We start from the raw sequence: 19,606 nt of genomic DNA, 5'->3' as shown, positions 1-19,606 counted from the left end.
AAAGGCAAAAATGTTTTGGTTATAAACTATACTTGTTACATTTTGAAGATTTAAATTTTTAATTCTGCTTATGTGACAGCACTGACTGTCTATAAAGAAACCCCAACGTGGTCACCCAAAGAAACTTCACAGTAATTTATAACTTGATCTTGTATTTTGTCAAAGCATCTTTACTTTTCATAGGGAAAAACTGCATTTTTTCCCCCAGTGCCCTATGAAAGGATTTGGCAGTTAAATGGTTATTTGTATTGTGGAATAAACAACCGAAGAACTTACGTGCTGTCTGTAATAAGCCCCTGGCAAGCATGCAGAAGAATATTAAAAGAATCTCTGATCAAATGGAATTTTACAGACAAATTTCAAATCCATGTATGAATGTGAGAACCGCTGAGGTTCTTGGTGAAATCTATGAGAATTTTCTTTAGGACAAACAAAAGACCATATTTTCCCTAAGCTTATCCTCAGCTACAACTGATTCATTTTTGCTGGAACGTTCCAAAAAGTTCAACTGAAGACAGACACACCATATGGAAAATTTCATTCTGAACAGTTAAACCTTGGGAAAATTGTAAGTAACAGCAAACCAGAGCTTATACTGGAGCGTGCTAAGCAACCTTTATTAAGTGCTGCTACCAGCTCCACCTATAATATCCTCAGTAGGGTTTTCGTAACGGTTCAGATATTGGCAGCACATCACTGGCAGGGTGGGACCCCGCTGGCAGCATTCCAGCCAAGCAGTTTTCAGCTTCCTCAGCTCTGAAATGGGTGTAACCTTAGAAGGCTATGATGTGCAGCAGCACCTGGCCTCTGCTGCCTGGCACTTAGCATGCAGCCACGCTCAGGTGCTGGACAAGATTGCTGTGGGTCACACTTTCCAGGTGAGATTACGTGTCATATTCAGTGTGCCAGTGGTGCTAGGCAACTGAGTAGCTCAAAGGGTGAAAAGTTGTGTAGGAACTTCAGGAAAACCTCAGCAGCCCTAATTAGTCCCAACAAGTGCTGAGATTTTAATAACTCTGGGATCCTGCCCCTCTCAGCCTGTCATTGCCACTCTGTGCAGCACTTGTGCTGAGATGAGTGCTGACTTCCATCGTGTATTCACACACAGCAGAATGCCAGCTCGTGTGGGTGTATGAAGAAGGTAGGTCTGAGGAAGACAGGTGTTTCCATTTTGGGAGCTGTGATACCACACTTGCTACAGCAGAATGTGGATTGTTCACGGAAGAAACCAAATTTCCTGACTTTTCTCAGGCTTGTGTTCCTTTACCTACTGCTCACAAAGGGACTTCCCACTCCCATTCTGATCACAGAATCTGCCAGAGGGTCTGATGGAACAAAAGGATGGTTACTTTAATCTTGAGCTTCCAGGATCTGCAATCCTCTTTCTCCTCGTGCCTTTGGCTTTCAGGCTGGTGCTGTAGCCTGAGCAATGGTGATCTCAAAGGCATAGAAGTGGTTCCTTACTGCCTGAGGTTATTGAGAACAAACTCCTATAGGATCACACCACGTGACAGAAAATGAAAGCACAGCTTGTCCGTGGCACCAGAAGAGCAAACAGAGAAGATGCAGCCTCTGATTTATGTTTTTTAACCAGCCCAAGGAAGGGAGTTCTCTGTAGGAGGGATGAACCCCTCTCCCCTCACAAGGGTCCCAGCTCCATCTAGTTTGCTTCTTCAGCCTGTATGGAGGAAAGACAGGGCACAGAGACCCTTTGGATCCACAATCCTTCACAGGAGTTTTGCTGTGAAGGATATAGCTTCTTTGAAATAGCAAGACTAAAAGGCAATCATTTTCAATGCGTTTCACTTCTAGAGGAGTTCCTACCAGCTGAGCTTTATTCATGTCTCTGAATAAATCAGTTCTCTGGAAAGTTATTTTTCTCCTTCAGAGCATTATCTCTTTATGTCACTGCCAGCCTGAATGAACTCATCCTACCACAGTGTTAGGAAATGATGACTTGACGCCAGTGCCTCCTAGAATGGGCACTGACACTGTGCCAGAATGTTTGATCCATCCATTCAGTGTTCCTCTAATTGCCAGGGAAATCAAAACCATTGGGTCCTCCTGATGCACATGGTGGTGCAGTCAGAACAGCAGGTTTAGTTTGTGGTCCTGCAGGATGAGCACCCACAGCTCACACGGCATACCTGACTGCCATTTGTTTCCAGACCTTGCTTTCCACCATTTTCCACTTTCATTTTCTGCCTCAGTCTAATTGTAGGTAAACCTGTTCCCAATAAACTTTGTCCTGTTTGTCCCAGTCTTGTTTCTTTGTACCCAAATTTGCTATTTCTGATATTATTATTGATGCAGTCTCAGCCTTGCATGCTATTACCAATAGAGTTATCCAAATACTGCTCGCCTTGTAAGACCTCTAAAACACCCTCAGAAGTCCCCAGTCAGTTATTTGCAAGATTTGGCAATTGCCCACGATTTCACCTCACCTCCCAGTAAAACCCAGCCAATGCTTGCAGCACAACCTGTAACTTTCTTCAGCAGCTCACATTCTTACCTGTCACAACCAGCAATTGCTCACGTCATGCAGGTTTTTCAGCTAGAAAAGCCCAATCAGTGACATAAGTGTTCTGCCTTTACTTCTGTCATGTTGACAGGAGATTTTCAACTAAGAATAGCAGGGCTAATCTGAAGTCAAAGGATGTTTGTTTGCTGCCATATCACACTGGTCTCTGGTTCTTCTTTGCTTCAGTTGCGTGGGATGAAATGGCTGACTGCTCTCTTCTCACATTTTATTGTCTTCCTGTTCTCCTCTCCTTAGATTTAAATGGCCTTTATGCAGTTTCTCATCTGTATAAATTCATCTTGACCTTGACATTTAAGTCCCAGTGCTGACCTGAATGAGCTTGAGATTCCAGAGCACAGGAAATCCTCTCAAGTGAAATGGGAGTTTGTAGCCTTTTTATAAATGGTTTCACTCATAAACAGGAAATCATTTTCGAGGGGAAAGAAAAAGAAAAGATCATGCATTTCTCGATATGTTCACTACATGGAAGAGATGAATAACACAAAGTAGGTGATAGATATCCTGAGCTCTTTGAGCACTACACAGCTCACGTTGTCATTTCCCTGAGAGCAGAAATCACTGATTTCCATTTCTGTTTCTAAACAGCTGTCTGTGAAAATAGCTGTCAGAACGGAGGTCGTTGCATTGGACCAAACCGTTGTGCTTGTGTTTATGGATTCACCGGCCCCCAGTGTGAGAGAGGTAAGAAACATCTTCATATTATCACTGACTGAGCATAGGAGTTGTATATTCAAGTATGTATGCTAGAGATACTTGATTCTAAGTGAATTTCTTCTCAGTTTCCTAGCCTGATGATACAGTCCCTAATTCTGGGATTAAATTGGGTCTGAAAAAAGTTTACTACAGGCATTAGAACTGTCTTGTGAGAGAAGACTTCATCTCTTCCGCTTGCATAGCTGATGGTATGGAATTCTTCCATTATATTCAGTATGAATATGGTGATTGTTTTTTATATATAGTTAGTTTCAGTTTTTATTAACTTGTCTTATTTGAGAGATGATGTTCCTCAAATACATCCTTATAGCCTCAGAAAATCTTGTGATGCTGAGATCCACCGAGTAATGAAGTTTTTTTCCTAATCAGTGTAAATGTTCCTTTGCTCAAGAGCCAAGGGCACCAACTCATGCTGCCATTCCAGTGGGAGTGCAGTCATGACTCAAGTTTATTGGGCATGGTGGTGAAGTGTTGATGGTTGGACCTGGTGTTCTCAGAGGTCTTTTCCAACCTTCATCATTCTATGATTCTAATAACAACCCCATGTCCAAAGCGCTCTCTGGGATCTCTACTTATCAAGTGTTAGGTACATAAAGTGCCTGATGTTCTGTGTCTGTGGATACTCCTCACCCACTTGTGGCCTCTTGCAGTAGCTGTTAAACATGAAAATACCCTTGTGCTCAGCACAAAAATTGCGTTTTTCTCTTGGGCATTTCCTCGCTTCTTTTCTTGATCACCAAGGAATGGCTTAGAAATGCCAGAAAGCCCCTTACCATAGCATCCTCATAAAGGAAGGTGACACTATCAGCCCCTTCCTATTCACTGAGAGAGGAGGGAAAATGGGCTAGGACTGGGCCTGGTCTTATTCAACATCTACATCGATGACTTGGATGAAGGAATAGAGTGCACCCTCAGCCAGTTTGCTGATGGTACAATGCTGGGAGGAGTGGCTAACACTGCAGAAAACCGTGCTGCCATTTAGTGAGTGCTGGACAGGATGGCGAATGGCAGAGAGGAGCACAATGAGCTTCAACAAGAGTAGGTAGGGTTATGCTCCTGAAGATGAATCATAGAATCACAAAATCACAGAATAACCACATGCATCAGTACAGGTTAGGGGCTGCCCTGCTGGAAAAAAGCCCTGAAGAGAAAACCTGGGTTTCTGGGTAACCAAGAGGTGACCACGCACCAGCAGTGCGCTGTGGTGGCCAAGAAGCCAATGGAACCCTGGGGTGCATTGCACAGAGCGTGGGCAGCAGGGCAAGGGAGGTGCTGCTCCCCTCTGCTCTGCTCTGGGGAAGCACAGCTGGAGCACTGCGCCCAGTGCCGGGCTCCTCACTTCAAAAAAGACAGGGAACTGCTGGAGAGAGTGCAGTGGAGGGCTGCAGAGATGGGGGGGCACAGAGCATCTCCTGGTGGGGAAACTGAGAGCCGTGGGGCTGGTCACCTGGAGAAGGCTGAGACGGGATCTCATCACTTTATAAATCTGAAGTGTGCAAGTCAAGAGGATGGGGTCAGGGCACTGGGCATGAACTGGAATGTGAAGTTCCAGCTGAATGCGAGGAAGAACTTCTTTACTGTAATCTGGCAGAGCCCTGGCTCTCAGCTGCCCAGAGATTGGTGGGGTCTCCTTCTCTGCCAGTATTCAAGACCTGTCTGGACACATTTCTGTGTACCTGCTGTAGAGAATTGCTTTGGTAGGGGTTGGACTTGATCCCCAGAGGTCCCTTCCATACCCCACAGTTTTGTGATTCTGTGAAAAGAAATATAAGCTAAAATTTTTAATGTGCCAGTAATTCTGGCCAAGCACTCACCCTGCATCTTGTTCACCTCCCTCTCCCTTTAGATGAGGAGAACATAGAAGGAAGTTGAAAAGACTCGTGGATTATGATAGTGTGAGTTTAATAAGGAAAGCAAAAACTGAATGTGGAAGCAAAGGAAAATAAGGTATTCATTCACTGCTTCCCATTGGCAGAAAGATGTCCAACCACTTTCTAGGAGGCAGGGCCTGAGGCAAGGCAACACCTAGAACCATGTTATTTTCCTCCTCCCTCCTTTTCCTGAGATCTTACTGCTAAGCTCAAGTCATATGGCATGGGGAGTATCCCATCAGTTAAGTCCTGTCTTATGATTGTGAAGAGAAAAGGGACCTGGGGGTGTTGGTTGATGCTCAGCTGAACCTGAGCCGACAGTGTGCCCAAGTGCCCAAGAAGGCCAATGGCATCCTGGCCTGCACTGGAAATGGTGTGGCCAGCAGGAGCAGGGAGGTGAGCATCCCCTGCACTCAGCTCTGGTTGCAGTGGCCGCACCTCCAGTGCTGTGTTCAGTTTAGGGCTCCTCACAACAGGAAAGATGTTGAGGCTTTGGAGTGTGTCCAGAGAAGGGCAACGAAACTGGCGAGGGATTTGGAGCACAAATCTTATGAGGAGCGGCTGAGGGAGCTGGGATTGTTCAGTGTGGAGAAGAGGAGGCTCAGGGGAGACCTCACTGCACTCTGCAACCTCTTGAAGGGAGGCTGTGATGAGGAGGGGTTTGGCCTCTTCTCCCAGGCAACAAACAGGACCCAAGGAAATGGCTGCAAGCTGTACCAGAGGAGGTTTAGGTCAGACACAAGGAAGAACTTTTTCTCTCAGACGGTGGTCAGGTGCTGCAATGGCTGCCCAGGGAGGTGGTGGAGTCGCCGTCCCTGGCAGTGCTCAAGAGGCGTCTGGATGAGGAGCTATGAGACCTGGTTTAGTGCTTGTGGTAGCAGTGGTTGGTGGGAGGACGATGGACACGATGATCTTGTAGGTTCTTTCCAACCTTGTGATTCTAGGATTCTATGATTCTTTGCTATGCCTCCTTCCCAGCTTCTTGCCCAGCCCCAGTGCAGTGCACTGTACTGAGTGTGAGGGTCAGGGGGCTGGGGAGAAAGCTTTGATGCTGTGTAAGCACTGTTCATCAACAGCTAAAACATCAGTGACTTCTCCAGCTAATTTTGGTGCCTATCTTGAAACAGATTTCCAAGGTTCTTTGAGGCTGCTCAGGAGTGCAGCTGCTTCTCACTGCAGCAGCTGTGGAAGAGTGATGTCCAAAGAACACATGCAGTTAGGGGACTAAAAGCTTTTGCTGGTTTAAGGACTTGGACAGCTTGCAGGAACTTTGCCAGACACAGTCTGCAGTTCACCAGGCAAGCGCTCAGTTCCTATGGTGTTAGGACCATTTCTGCAGCCTCCTGCATCTTTCAATATAGAATCAAACTCCTGCATCAAGTCCCTTAATTTGACATGGTCTTTCTGCTGCAAGACACCATTTCTTTGGGCTGAAGAGGGTGAATACCACATACCCTCAAAAATGAAAACTAATGACGTCACCAGAGCTAACAGCTGTTGGTTTTTAAATGAACAAAGACTTAAAACCCAGAAAGTCAGTTTTCTAACATCTGCAAGTTATTGTTATGATTTGGTACAGTACTTATTTGAAAATCTAGAAAACTACAACCAGAATATCAGGTTTTCAGTGAAGCAGCTTTATTTTAGTAACAACACTGCAAAGAGAAGCATTAGCCAGCTCTGTTTTGTTTTGAACCTCATGCAGTTTGGTGCTAGCTGCTCATCCACTATGAATACCAGCAGCTTCGCAAGGATCTGCAGCTTTCAAAGAATCATAGAGTCATAGAATGGCCTGGATTGAAAAGGACCATAAAAATCATCAGTTCCAACCCCCTGCTGTGTGCAGGTCAACAACCAGCAGCCCAGGCTGCCCAGAGCCATATCCAGCCTGGCCTTGAATGCCTGCAGGGATGGGGCATCCACAGCCTCCTTGGGCAACCTGTTCCAGTGCCTCACCACCCTCTGGCTGAAAAACTTCCTCCTAATATCCAACTTAAACCTCCCTGTCTCAGTTTAAAACCATTCCCCCTTGTCCTGTCACTGTCCACCCTCATAAACAGCCGTTTCCTCTCCTGTTTCTGTGCTCTCTTCAATATTTGAACGCCACAATGAGGAGCAAAGAGTTTGGCTCCCAGTGACAGGTGACTGCTGCCTTTCATCCAGCCAGCACGTGCTGAGTGGCTCTGTTAGCTTTACATTTGGGCAGTGTGGCTGTGGCTGAGGTGTTGGCTCTGAGATATGAAATTTCATCGTTTTCTGTTGGCTTAGGTGGACATGGAATCATAGAATCACCAAGGTTAGAAAAGACCCACAGGATCACCCAGTCCAGCCATTCACCCATCACCAATACTTCTCTCTGATATCCCTCAACACAAAATCCAGACGTTCCTTGAACACTTCCAGGGTTGGTGACTCCACCACCCCCCAGGCAGCCCATTGCAGTGCCTGCCCACTCTTTCAGAAAAGCAGTATTTCCTAACATCCAGCCTAAATCTCCCCTGGCGCAGCATGAAGCCATTCCCTCCAGTCCTATCACCAGTTACACGAGAGAAGAGGACATCTCACAACGCTGTGATAACGATGTTTGGCAAAGGGCTGGAGTGACACAGAGCAGAAATGAAACTGAAACACCAAGCTGATGTGCAGACTCCCAGGATTCAAATCAGGGTGCCCTGGAGACATTCTGCTTTTCTAGCCTGGGATAATTCTGTTTAACTCTCTGTTCAAGGATTGGTCTGTTCTTGCCTTTAATATTTTTTTTTCCAAATTGGGGATTTTTGGCAACATGATTTAGAGGGTGAGATAGGAATAACAGTTGGTTTCCGGTAGCCCAGGCATCAGTCAGTCCTGTTTGAACAGCAGCCAGCAGAAACATGCAGAACTCAGCATAGCTGTGCAATGTTTCCTGGGCTGTAGAAGTATCTACCCAACTTCATGGTGCAGGTGCCACATGAAAGGCCTCTGCTGTAGTTTGAGCTTCACACGTACTGGATGCCAAGCTTAGAAAGCTCTGTAAAAGCCTCCACACATCTTTACGTAAGTAACGTTTCTTTATTCCAATCTCCTCCTTTCTACTGTACTGCAAACCATATTCTTTAATCCCTCTCTTTGCCTTTCTCAAGCACACACACATTGCATTAGTTATGGAAAGATACTGTGACAGAAACCTTCCCTTTTGAAGACTACCTTGCAGGCTCTCTTCCAGCCAAATCCTGAACCTGAGCTCCAGAGCTGTCTGTAAAGCCACTTGCTTTTTCCTTAGCTCGCAGTCATCTAAAGTTGGTATGGACACTGACTGTGTTTGTAAAGAAACCTACACATTTCTTAAAGACAGTTCTGGACACAGCAATGCCAGGATAGGTTTAAAAATCCAAAGGACTTCACTCTGTGCTTGGTAGGAGAAGGAATAGAACTGGGGGTGGGAGAGGCAGGCAAAATGGGACTGAGCCCAGGCAAACTTTGGAGACATCTTGTAATGTATAAAATTCTTTAAATAAAGAGAGCATTTTTAGAAAGCCTATAGAGATTTGATTTGGTCCAGACTTGTACCAAGAGACAAAACAAGCTCTCCAGCTGTGTATACACAGGTCTTCCCTGCCAAGACAAACAGAGCACTCTCTTGGCCAGGAGATGTTAAAAGTTACACTTCTCAAAGAGGCTCCTGGCTGGGAAGGCTGGGAATTTGCAGCCAGGTGAGGTGGCTATGACTGACTTACTGGTAACCAGTAGTGTGACAGTGAAGAACTTAACCCTTCCAAGGAGAAGCTGAATATCTGCTCCATTGCTGGGCACGTTAAATCCTTAACCACCAGACTTACTGGAGACATGATCACCATTGAGTTTCACCTTTTAAGTCAGCCATGGTATGTGACGTATTTACAAGTATCCTTGGAAGTCTCCAGTAACAAGGAGACAGGTTTGAAAGCAGCATGGATCATGCTTAGCTCTCAGTTTAGCTCTGAGTCTCATCCCTAAGGAAGAAGAACCATACATACAATTAATAAATACAGAACCTGGAACCTACTGACTTTGTATGTAGGAAGTCCAAGTTTCAGCCCAAGGCTCCATGTTGATGCTTTCCTAGCATGGCTCTATACATGGTTGAGTACTCTAGAAATACTTGAGATTCCTACCATGTCTCCACAGGGAGAAAGCTTCAATTAATACCAGTTACTGTCTAATGAGACATTGTTCGCCTTTCTCCTTTCCACTTGGGGTATCTACTGTGATGCTTCTCTAGGGAGAGCTGTTGGTAGTTACTGAACACAGCTCTCTGCCTTATTTATTGCCTAAGTAACTCCAGTATCCTTAAGTATACTTCCAGAGTACAAAATGGGAGGTTGTCCTGGCTAAAGACTACAAAGAAAATACCAGGTAGTTAAAGCAGTCTTTAATTACCTTCAGAAATGGTAACCTATTATTTACAGTGATTTCCCTCAGTTCTGAGCTTTCTACTTACAGAAGTGGCCTGCAGCCTGCAGAAGACAGGATGTGCTGTAAACTGCATCTCTCCATCCCTTCTAGTTCGTTGTTGAAATGGGCAGTTGGTTTGATTCACAGCTGGATGATGTGGAGATGTTATGTTCTGAACAAGGTCTGCTGTTCTATCCTGGCTCAGGACACAGCTTATGGTTGGTGAGGCAGTTCGTTACATATCCATCCCCTATGTTTCTCAATAAAATAGCAGCCATTTGGCTGCAGCATGGGAATTGTGAGGAGTCACCAAAGGGTTCCAGCAGAGCTGGTAAGTCACCCACTGTCACTGATAAGAGAACAATTGAGGGGACCATGTGATGAGATAAAGCCAGCTGAGCATTTGCTCCTGTCCATGTTTCCAGATAAGCTGCCTCCAGGCTGGAACCACAGTGTTAAATAAACCATAAGGTGCCTCAGATTGGAAAGCCATGTTAAGAGATGGGTCTGTCAGGAAGGATAGACTCAGACCAGTGCATATTACCATGAATGGCTTCTGGACCAGGAGCTGGTTTGTCTCCAGCCAGCATCAGCACTCTGTGTATTTGACTATGCTTTTGCAGGTGGGAATCCCATCTTCATCTTCGGATGAAGAGGGACTATGCAGTAAGATTGCGGGCAGAGTCCCTGGTTGTCATACAGTGGCTTATCTGATGCTGAATTTAAACCTTTTAATCCTGTAGAGCTCTGCCTGCTGCAGTGTACAGCATTGTACCCTTATCTCAGATTGTTGTTTGTACAGAAGGCAATGCCATATAATGATACTGAACACACAGCTCTGTTTGTCCAGCTAACATCTGTGCCAAAGCATTTGGATTCTCAGAAAGGATCATTAACATTGGACAAATGCAGCTCTATTGTCTGTAGCACCAACACTGGAATGGCCATTAGCTGTTCCAGTGCACTGTGAGGTCTAACTCCATAAAAGAGTTGGGTGTCAGTTTAGACAGGCATGCATCAAATGCATACCCATCTGTGTTGGTGAACAGAATGCATGCAAAATGCATAGGTCTATCAGATTACAGACTTTTGGGGGGCTTTTGATTTGCTTTTATTTTGTGCTATAAACCATAAGATGAGATAATTTAAGTCTTATACTGTTAAGAAACTGAATTTCTCAACACCAAGCAGCAGCTTCTGCTGCTGTACAGACAACAGGTTGCATGTTCAACAGCTCAAAACAGCTCAGCAGTAAGAGACTGCTCTGTAATGGGAGCAAGTCAGCTACCTTCACACTTCATTCAGGAAATGCTCCACTTCAGAAGTAAACACAGTAATAGCAAAGTACTCAAGGAATCTTAGCATCATTTCCTCCCTCTGCTTGTCATGTTGGATGACAAGAACTCACATTAAATTGATTTAGGAGGGAAAGACTTAGTGTAGAAGAAAATGAATCGGTGAGGAGAGAGACTAGTTCTATGTAATGATTTCCTTTAGAGTTTTCTTTGTAAAGAAAAGGAAACATTTTGATGTTATTTATTTGATTTTACCCTCTTTCAAGAATGAAAAGAAATTGATGGAAAAAATGCTATTTATCTTGAGTGAAGGATTGGAAGCTTCTCCTTTGTTAGAAGGATGAGGTTTAATTTGTGGGATTCTTTCCCATCCAAATGGTGAAGTCATCACTGTAGATGCCATTTGCTACCTCTCATTAAAGCATTCTGGAGCCTTGCATATCTGTTCCCAGGTGCCATGTCCCACACGGAGGGGAGTACACAGGAAGTCTGCAGTTTGGGATGCCAGGCAAAGTGTGCATTGGTGCAGATGAGAATTTCTCTGCCCAGAATGTTCCATGCTCTGTCTCAAGAGACTTTGTGTTTTGCCTCCTGAAGATGAGGCTGTACATGTTGTGTATGGTTGTTGTGTCCTTGGACAGTTGAGAGCTGTTGGAGAGGGTCCAGAGAAGCCACGAAGATGATCAGGGGACTGCAGCACCTCCACTACGAAGACAGGCTGAGGGAGCTGGGTTTGTTCAGCCTGGAGAAAAGAAGGCTGTGGGGTGACCTCATTGCAGCCTGCAGTACCTAAAGGGAGCCTACAAACAGGAGGGGAATCAACTCTGTGGAAGGGGAGATAACTTCAGAACAAGGGGAAATGGTTTGAAGTTGAAGGAGGGGAGACTGAGGTTGGATGTCAGGGGGAAATTCTTTCCTATGAGAGTGGTGAGGTGCTGGAACAGCTGCCCAGAGAGGCTGTGATGCCCCGTCCATCCCTGGAGGTGTTCAAGGCCAGGCTGGATGGGGCCCTGGGCAGCCTGGGCTGGTATTAAATGTGGAGGTTGATGGCCCTGCCTGTGACAGGGGGGTTGGAGCTTCATGATCCTTGGGGTCCCTTCCAACCCTGGCCATTCTGTGATTCTGTGACAGTGTTTGTCTAATGGATGCTGGGCTGAGAGATGTAGAACACAGTATTGCTCCTATCCTGCTAGTTAACTTTGTCCAAAACCATGAAGACCCAGAAATTGATCATGTCCATCTATAAGGATAATAGCAAACTCAAAACTGGCACACACTGTCTGAGTTCTGGCTCATCATTAGCCAACATATGAAAACCAATCCATACTCCTGCACACAATATTGCAGTGCTAAAAAGAAAAAGGATTTGAGCCACAGGAAGCCCTCGACATCAATATCCATTGAAAACATAGCAAGTAACTCCTGTTCTTTCAGTCCTCATTGCAGGACTGCTCTCTTTCGAAACCAAATCCAGCACTGGGTTGGGATGAAGTGAAAACACTTCTGAACAGCACCTTCTCACCATGTCTTACAACAATACATTGTCATTTACAAGGGACTCTTATATCTCCTTTTCTTCTTTTTTTTACGAACACAAGAAGTCAACCATTGAGCGCAGAGATAAAAAGGAGAGCAGGACAGGAGTGTTAAAAGATTGTCACGCTTGTACAGGTTGAATCCATATAAAGGGTGTATCTGATGTGTGTCGGCCTTGATCGCTTGGCCTGGTCATGGCCAGCCTCTGCAACAGGCCTTGAGGTGAAGCCACAGCTACTCATGGAAGGAAGAGCCACACCATCTGCTAGTAAACAAGACATAGCGCCTAGGGAAAAGGGCACCACTCAGTGCATTTTGCTCCTGACAGTGGCCTGCTTTCTTCTTGCATGTCCATTATTTTCCATATGTCGAGGCAAAGCTTTTTATATTTAACACGTGCATAACATGAGGATCTCCGAAATCTCGGGGGATTTCTGATCTGTACAACGTGTCTGCGTCTGTAGATTCTTCAAAGCTTCCAAAGGACTTTGATGTCTTTGTTTGTTTTGATTCTGCAAACAGTGGGTTCCTCACAACTGAGACCACTCTAGTCCTGGAAGAAACCTCCATTAACAAGCAGTAAGACTAATTGCAGGTCATGAGATGAGCACTTTTTGTGTGTGCTTCATCAATTTCTCAAAGATCTTTTCTGCATAGGACAGCAGTTCCTCTCATCCTTCTAATTTCTACGCATATTGTTTGTGACATTTAATGTCAATTAATCTAACTGCCACTTTTATCTATTGTCCAGATAGAAGAGTTTCTGGAGGAGTTTGTGGATTTCTCTTACTGCCGGTGCTTGATAGCAAGCAACACAAAAACTGGTAGAGTCAGTCTTGTCTAAGGGAAGGAAGAATCCAAAATGATGTCATACATTCCCTTCAGCCGTAGCTTTTCTAGTGACAAGACACCCCATGCTGTATATAACCAGAATATGTGCTCTGTCTTGTAATGCACAGATTATGTTCATGGTTCTGTCACTTTGGATGGCACATTAAACCACACAGGTTATCAGATGGTGGGGATATTGCAGAATACTCCACAATTCTTGCATGTAAGGCCTCTCCAACCATAAGAAGAGTTATTGAGTGAATTATTCCCAGCTTTTCAGCTTTCTCATCAGAACATTTGCTTCTTTTTTTCTTCAACATTTCCAGTTTAATGTGGAGTCTTATGAGAAAAGCAGCAGCTACACAGGGTGTGTCTGATCCCCTTAGCATCAGTGTGAAAGTCCTAACAGGAAGCAGCCAGCAATAAACACGTTCCTTTTGCTCACTCCTTTCTAACTTAGGTCATAATCCTTCCAAAATTCTGCTTTTAGTAGAATAGCCAGGAGCCAGTGTTCATATTGCATACCTTCAGCTGGAAACTGCCCCAGAGATCAGGCATGCCAGAACGTACATCATGCTAACAAAGGGGACCACAGAAACTTCGTGGACATTTAGTGATCCCCAAGATAACATAGAAGGACTTTTAATGAGGTTTGTTCAGCTGAGACGATGCAGCACTTTGAGGGGATAAGCAAGGACGTGAACTCAGCACAGTGGAGATGGTGAAAGATTGATGAAGAATAGGGAGAGGTTTCCTTCCTGTTGTGCTGTTCTTGTGTCTCTGCGTTGGAATGGATTTTAGTAGGACTGATGGAGCACTCTGCTTTGATCCCGTGATAGGAAGAGGTGGGAGAAGTATCATTTCATTTATACTGCGGGGCAGTCTTCACTTTTGTTTTAGGCACACATCTGTGCCTTTGCCTTGCTGGTATCTCTTGTTGGTTCAGAAAAACAGTGAGCATGGATGGAGTAGTGCTCAGTAAGCTGCGCTCATACAACACTGAATTGAAATTCACTTCGTGTTCAATTCACTGAATTGAAATTCACTTCGTGTGATTCTCCACCGGAATCCCGTGAGCTGAAAGGCTCTTCCAGGGTTTCGAAAACTCTTAAACTTTTCTTGGGTTACAGCTCTCTGGGATAGGGAAAAAAAACAAAAACAAAACGATGGGAAACAGTGGCTACTGTGGCTCATTTCTGTCATCAAAGCTGTCTGAATGATTTGAGTCACTGAGATGTGAGTCTACCTGCACATAACGAGTGGCTCTTCCACTTAATTCCAGATGAAATTTGAAATTACTTCAAGCAAAAAATCAGATCGATAAATGCTACTGACAGTGTTAAGATTTATTCCTTTTTCCCAATAAAAAATAATATTTTTGTATTAAAAACCTTCAATTAGAAAGACTGGTAATCTGGATGATGAGACATAAAACAGAACTCAAAGCTGAGAGATGTGATTGTGTTCCTTCTATTCAGCTTGCCTCCAGAGGTGAGGGATGGACTCCAGTTTTGCCATATTAAACATTTCTCTACATTAAGCACCTAAATTAAGTGCTTTATTAAGCAAATGTAGTCCAGACAGCAAAGATTGTGCCAACTTCTACTTCTCTAAGTTGTAGCATGCTTTATGCAAAACGATCCGATAGAGACATCACCACACGTGGAGTTTGGCTCTGGACACAACTGCAGCTTACTATTTTCTCCTTATCAAAGGCTTCTTTGGATAAGCCTAACTATAGTCCTGAGAAACCACATTTCCCTCTGGTCTTTGCAGAAAGTTGTGCCATGGTTGGCTGATGGCCCTGGTGGGATGTAGACACATCCCAATTTGCTGCATGGCCATTAGGGCATTAGGGTACAGTTCTTAGTGAGGGGATCACACACTCCTTTCCTCCCCGTGTTGGGGCAGTGTAGCTATCTAATACTGCTATTTTCCACGTGGTGGAAGGCCCACAGGTTGGAGCCTCCCATTCTGTAGCTGGGACCTCATTGCCTGCTGTAGGTTAAGCAGAAAGGAGACTTCCTATCTTCTGATCTTTTGTCACTTCAGGATGCAGTGTGTCCAGGTATCCAGCAGGGTGTTCTGATGCTTCTGAACCTTCCGATCAGTGCATTTGGAAGCAGAGCACCTCTGGAACAGAAGATGCAGAGCTTGTGCATTGCCCTGGTATCTCACACAGCTAAATCCACAGGGCAGCCGCTGCTGAGTGGATCTGAACACGTGGCACATTGGAACAAAGTACCAGGCCACCAGGGCTGCAGCTCCAGTGCCCTGAGATCAATCCAAGGGTGATGGGCACCAACACTGTCATCTGCAAATCTGTGAAGATGGAAGAGGAAATGCAAAGTGGCAGGAGAGGCGTTGCTTGACTTATGTGTAGTCAAGGCCCTACAAATGGGTGCTCAGCTCACAGTAGCACAGGAGATCCAGACTTGTGCAGCCTAGCAGGGTCCACAAACCACACTTGTGTCTGAGAACTGCAGCAGTGTGTTGTCCTGCTCCTCAAGAGCATAAGAAACTAGAAGGAAATCTAGGAACCCTGCAAGAAAGCCAAACCCTTCCTGTGTGGGGCAGGATATGAATGAAGGGTGGACAAACTGAACTGGGCTCAGGTTCTCTCATCACTATTTCACCCCCAGCACTAACCTTTGTCTCCTTTCCTGAGAGGAGATGTACTGAAAGTCCACTCAAGAAAGTGCCTTTTTAATGCAAAATGAATGGATGAAGCAACTATTTCTTCATGGGGAGACCAGAAAAAAAAATGTTTTGGAATTAAAAAAAATAAAAAATAAAAAGAGAACTTTAAATTTTTCTGAGCTTAATTTTGAATAATCTTATCCCAAGAATCAATGAATTGAACTCCAACCCAAGGACACAAGGATTGGACAGGGTCAATTCCACACACTTTTCTACAATTTGAGCAGTTTGCAGAGCAGTAAATTGGCTTTTTATTGGGTAAGCCAGATGCGTTTGCCTCTGAAAGTCCACAATCATTGAAGAAGTAAGACTCAGAGCATATGATTTTGTCCTGCTGAAAACAAGGTGGTGTACAAGTAACAGGTCAGGGTGTATCTGATCACCTTATTCTGATACCTCTCACGATCAGTGACTTACACAGGGCATTAGAAAGCAGTGCCAGTGCTGTTACATCTTCAGTGCTTCATCAGGACAATGGATGATTTTGTGGTCGTGGCCTTTGAGCTGCCTTCCATGTTTCCTGCTGAGCTTCTTCCATTCCGTGAGCAGTCACTGTGGCTGGCAGTGTGTTTCTAGCCTAGGAGATACTACTGGTTGATCTCTTACTGAGCTGAGCGCTGAGCACACATTTGCTTCCAATCTAAAAGTTAAGGTTGCCCTTTTTGCATGTTTTTTTAATCTGCCTAATAAATAGATCCTTTCTCCATTGAATGCAGAGAAAAGCCATTGCCAGTTGCAGTGTACTGCGATAAGGAGATACTAAGGAGTGTGCAATGTTTTCACTTCCACTGATTGAGTTTAGAAAGATAATGTCATTTGTTTCTGCTTGGTCATTCCTGAGACTTCTTTCTTCTATTTCAAGATATTTCTGTTGTGGACAAGCTTCTTCCAATGATCACCTTTCCCCCCCCTTAGCATAAGCCACTGTATTGCTGCTTTTCACATACAGAAACGTTGCTGAAGGAGCAGCAAGCAGTTGGCTGCAGCTCACACAGTGGTAATGTTGAGACAAGAACTCTTAAACCAGACAATTACAAGTCCTCACTCTGTTCTGTCCTTCTCAATCTTTGTTCCAAGGTCACTGTACAGCAGGAAAATAGAATCATAGAATCACTTATAGGTAAATTTACAACATGGAGAAGAGTCCCAACCTACTTCACACAGAGGGTGGTGAGGCACTGGGACAGGTTGCCCAAGGAGGCTGTGGATGCCCCATCCCTGTAGGCATTCAAGGCCAGGCTGGATGTGGCTCTGGGCAGCCTGGGCTGCTGGTTGTTGACCTGCACACAGCAGGGGGTTGGAACTGATGAGCATTGAGCTCCTTTGCAACCCAGGCCATTCTATGATTCTGTGATTCTTTGAAAGCCCTGTGCCACCCCCCTGGTATCTCCATGTCTTCATCAGCTGACCAACCAGGATTTCAGTGCTTCCCTCTCAGGATGGAGAGCACAGAGCAGCAATGCCAGCTCCAACCTACCCACACGATTCTACCGCTGCCTGGAATGATCTGATGGAGATGGCTCCAACAGAGTGATTTCCATAGAGCTGTTGGAGCAGGGCTGTGCATGGAGTTCTCTCTCAGGTTTCACCAGGCTGAGACTGACGGGAAACTGTAAAAATAGGACGGGAAAATGTTAAAAAGGTCTCTCCTTACTATTTCCTTTAAGAGTGTTTTTTCAGTGCATAGAATGTCTGGCCTTACAGACTGCCCTTGCCAGCTTTTTCTTTTTTTTGCACAAGTCCAAACAGTTAAACATCAGGAATGTGACTGTTTGCATGAGGTAAGGAAATGATGAGGTGGGGAAAGCATTCCATGGGAAGGAGCCCTGCAGAGACCCCCATGCTGTTCTCCCTGCATTGCCCTCTCCCTTCCCATTGTGCTGTTGGTGTTGTACACAGCCTGGGAAGCCCAGCAGAGATGCAGAGCTGCACTGTGTGCAGAGACCTATAACTGGTGCTCTTCAGTGTGCATTTAGTACAGCAGGAACAATTGCACGCTGTTGGGTAGCCTTGTGCCAACAGCTTTCAGCCTGCAGTTTGGTGGCTGTTGCACGCGGGTGCTCCCAGTTTGTGATCTCTCTGTGAGCTGGGCACGAATGGGAAAGAAGTCACACAATGACAATTAAAAAACAGATGTCAGGCTTGCTATCCCCTGTCCTTGCTCCATGTTATTGGCTGCTGGAGCTTTTAGAGAGCAGCATGGAGCAATGCCAGGGGCTGAGCTTTGCTGCACTGACCTCACTGTGGTGGGCGCTGGAGCTCCCTGTGGATCACTCACAAGCAGCATTTGTCCTCGCTGCTTGAAGGAGAAACCTTCAGCAAAGCATTGTTTGTTAGGAGTAGGAATTTGGTTTTTCTCACAGAAGATCTCTTCTTCCTTGCTGTTCTGTTTGCTTGTTTTGTGAAGAGAGAGTTCACTCAGCCCACGGCCCATCTCACAGGGATGCCAGACAAATGGTGCTGAAGAAGGGACGGTCTGGAAGACAGAGACACAGCACTTCAATTGGCTCACATTCCTTCTGGAAGCAGCAGAGGGGTCAGGCGTGTTTGGCTTTCCAGGATTATGGTTCTAAATAGCAAAGAAAGCAGTATGATTGTTGGTGCTCTTGAATCTTTACCCAGGAATCTGAGTTCCCACAGTGAGCAGTGATGCACTCGGTGCTACAGCACGGGGCTGATGGATGTCACAGGAGTGGGAGAGCTCTCCTACTTGGGAAAACTGTCACACAGAATAGTTCAGTATCTGAAACTACCTTTTTTTTCCCCAGAGGGACAATAAGGACAAATTAGATGGCAGCACGAAGTTAATTTAGAATTTCAATTAAATGCAAAGCAGTAATTTAGATTCTGAAATTAATTTGTAAATATTTCGGGTCCAATTCAGATGCTATAAAAAGCAATGTAAAGCAGCTTGTGGAGTTATAATTAACATCTGATAAAATGTCCTTATTTACTGCGTTTGGTTTGAGGTCTCCTTCAGAGAACTCGAATTGCTCAGATTAATATTCTCCTACAAAGTAATGGCATTCCATTGAGCTCTGTGTCCCAGAGAGGAATTCCCTACAAAAGATTTCCATTGTCTTCATTTGGTGTTGGGAAAACTTAGCAATAAAGAAGGTGCCTTCCAACTGTTCTACATAAAAGTTTGATAGTCTCGGAGTGGTAGTTTTAAATAGTCTGAAATGGATTATTCTTTTTAATGAGACCAAGCTGTATTTCTGGCAAAAATTATCACCACGGTTGGCAAAGAGTCATGTGCATTTCTTTATTACTGCCTGTAGGAGGTGAGATATGTTCTGGGAAAGTGGCTGAAGTGTTGCAGGCAGAGCCAGGGCAGCACCCCTGAGCAGGGCAGCCCTGGTGCTGCAGTGTGCTCAGCCAGGGGCACTGGAGCCCTCTTGCTCCACTGTAGTGTCAGACTGTCCCACACATTCCAGCAGTAGCCCATACAGTGTATTTGGGGAAAGAGATGGCAGCAGCAGCAGCAAGTTATTCCTCTGCTTGTATCGTAGGCGCATAATGAGGAGGGTAAAAAATATCTGGAGGGACATTTGCAGGAAGCTGTTTGCAGGTGGAACAGAGTGGTGCAATGCAAACATGCATACAGCAGCATTGACTCCTCATATGAACTCCCCAGGAGCTTGTAGTCACTGTTCATTAGCCATAGGTATTCCTGGTGATCCCCATGACAGCCCCCAAACAGG

The 19,606-nt window shown here is 45.1% G+C and overlaps 1 protein-coding gene across 4 annotated transcripts in view; it reads left to right on the top strand.

Moving 5' to 3' along the window:
* Positions 1 to 19,606, top strand: part of FBN3 (fibrillin 3) — a 123,763-nt gene that overhangs the window by 31,758 nt on the left and 72,399 nt on the right. For all 4 annotated transcript variants that reach the window (XM_052702252.1, XM_052702251.1, XM_052702249.1 and 1 more), the window contains exon 5: positions 3,128 to 3,223. In XM_052702252.1, coding sequence (XP_052558212.1) covers positions 3,128 to 3,223 — 96 coding nt within the window. The remainder of the gene's footprint in view (positions 1 to 3,127; positions 3,224 to 19,606) is intronic.

The sequence above is a fragment of the Tympanuchus pallidicinctus genome, unplaced genomic scaffold, assembly GCF_026119805.1.
Source record: "Tympanuchus pallidicinctus isolate F22 unplaced genomic scaffold, pur_lepc_1.0 scaffold43, whole genome shotgun sequence".
NCBI classification, from domain to species: Eukaryota; Metazoa; Chordata; class Aves; order Galliformes; family Phasianidae; genus Tympanuchus; species Tympanuchus pallidicinctus.
The sequence above is the reverse complement of the archived record's forward strand: the minus strand, read 5'-3'. Positions and strand labels throughout refer to the sequence as shown.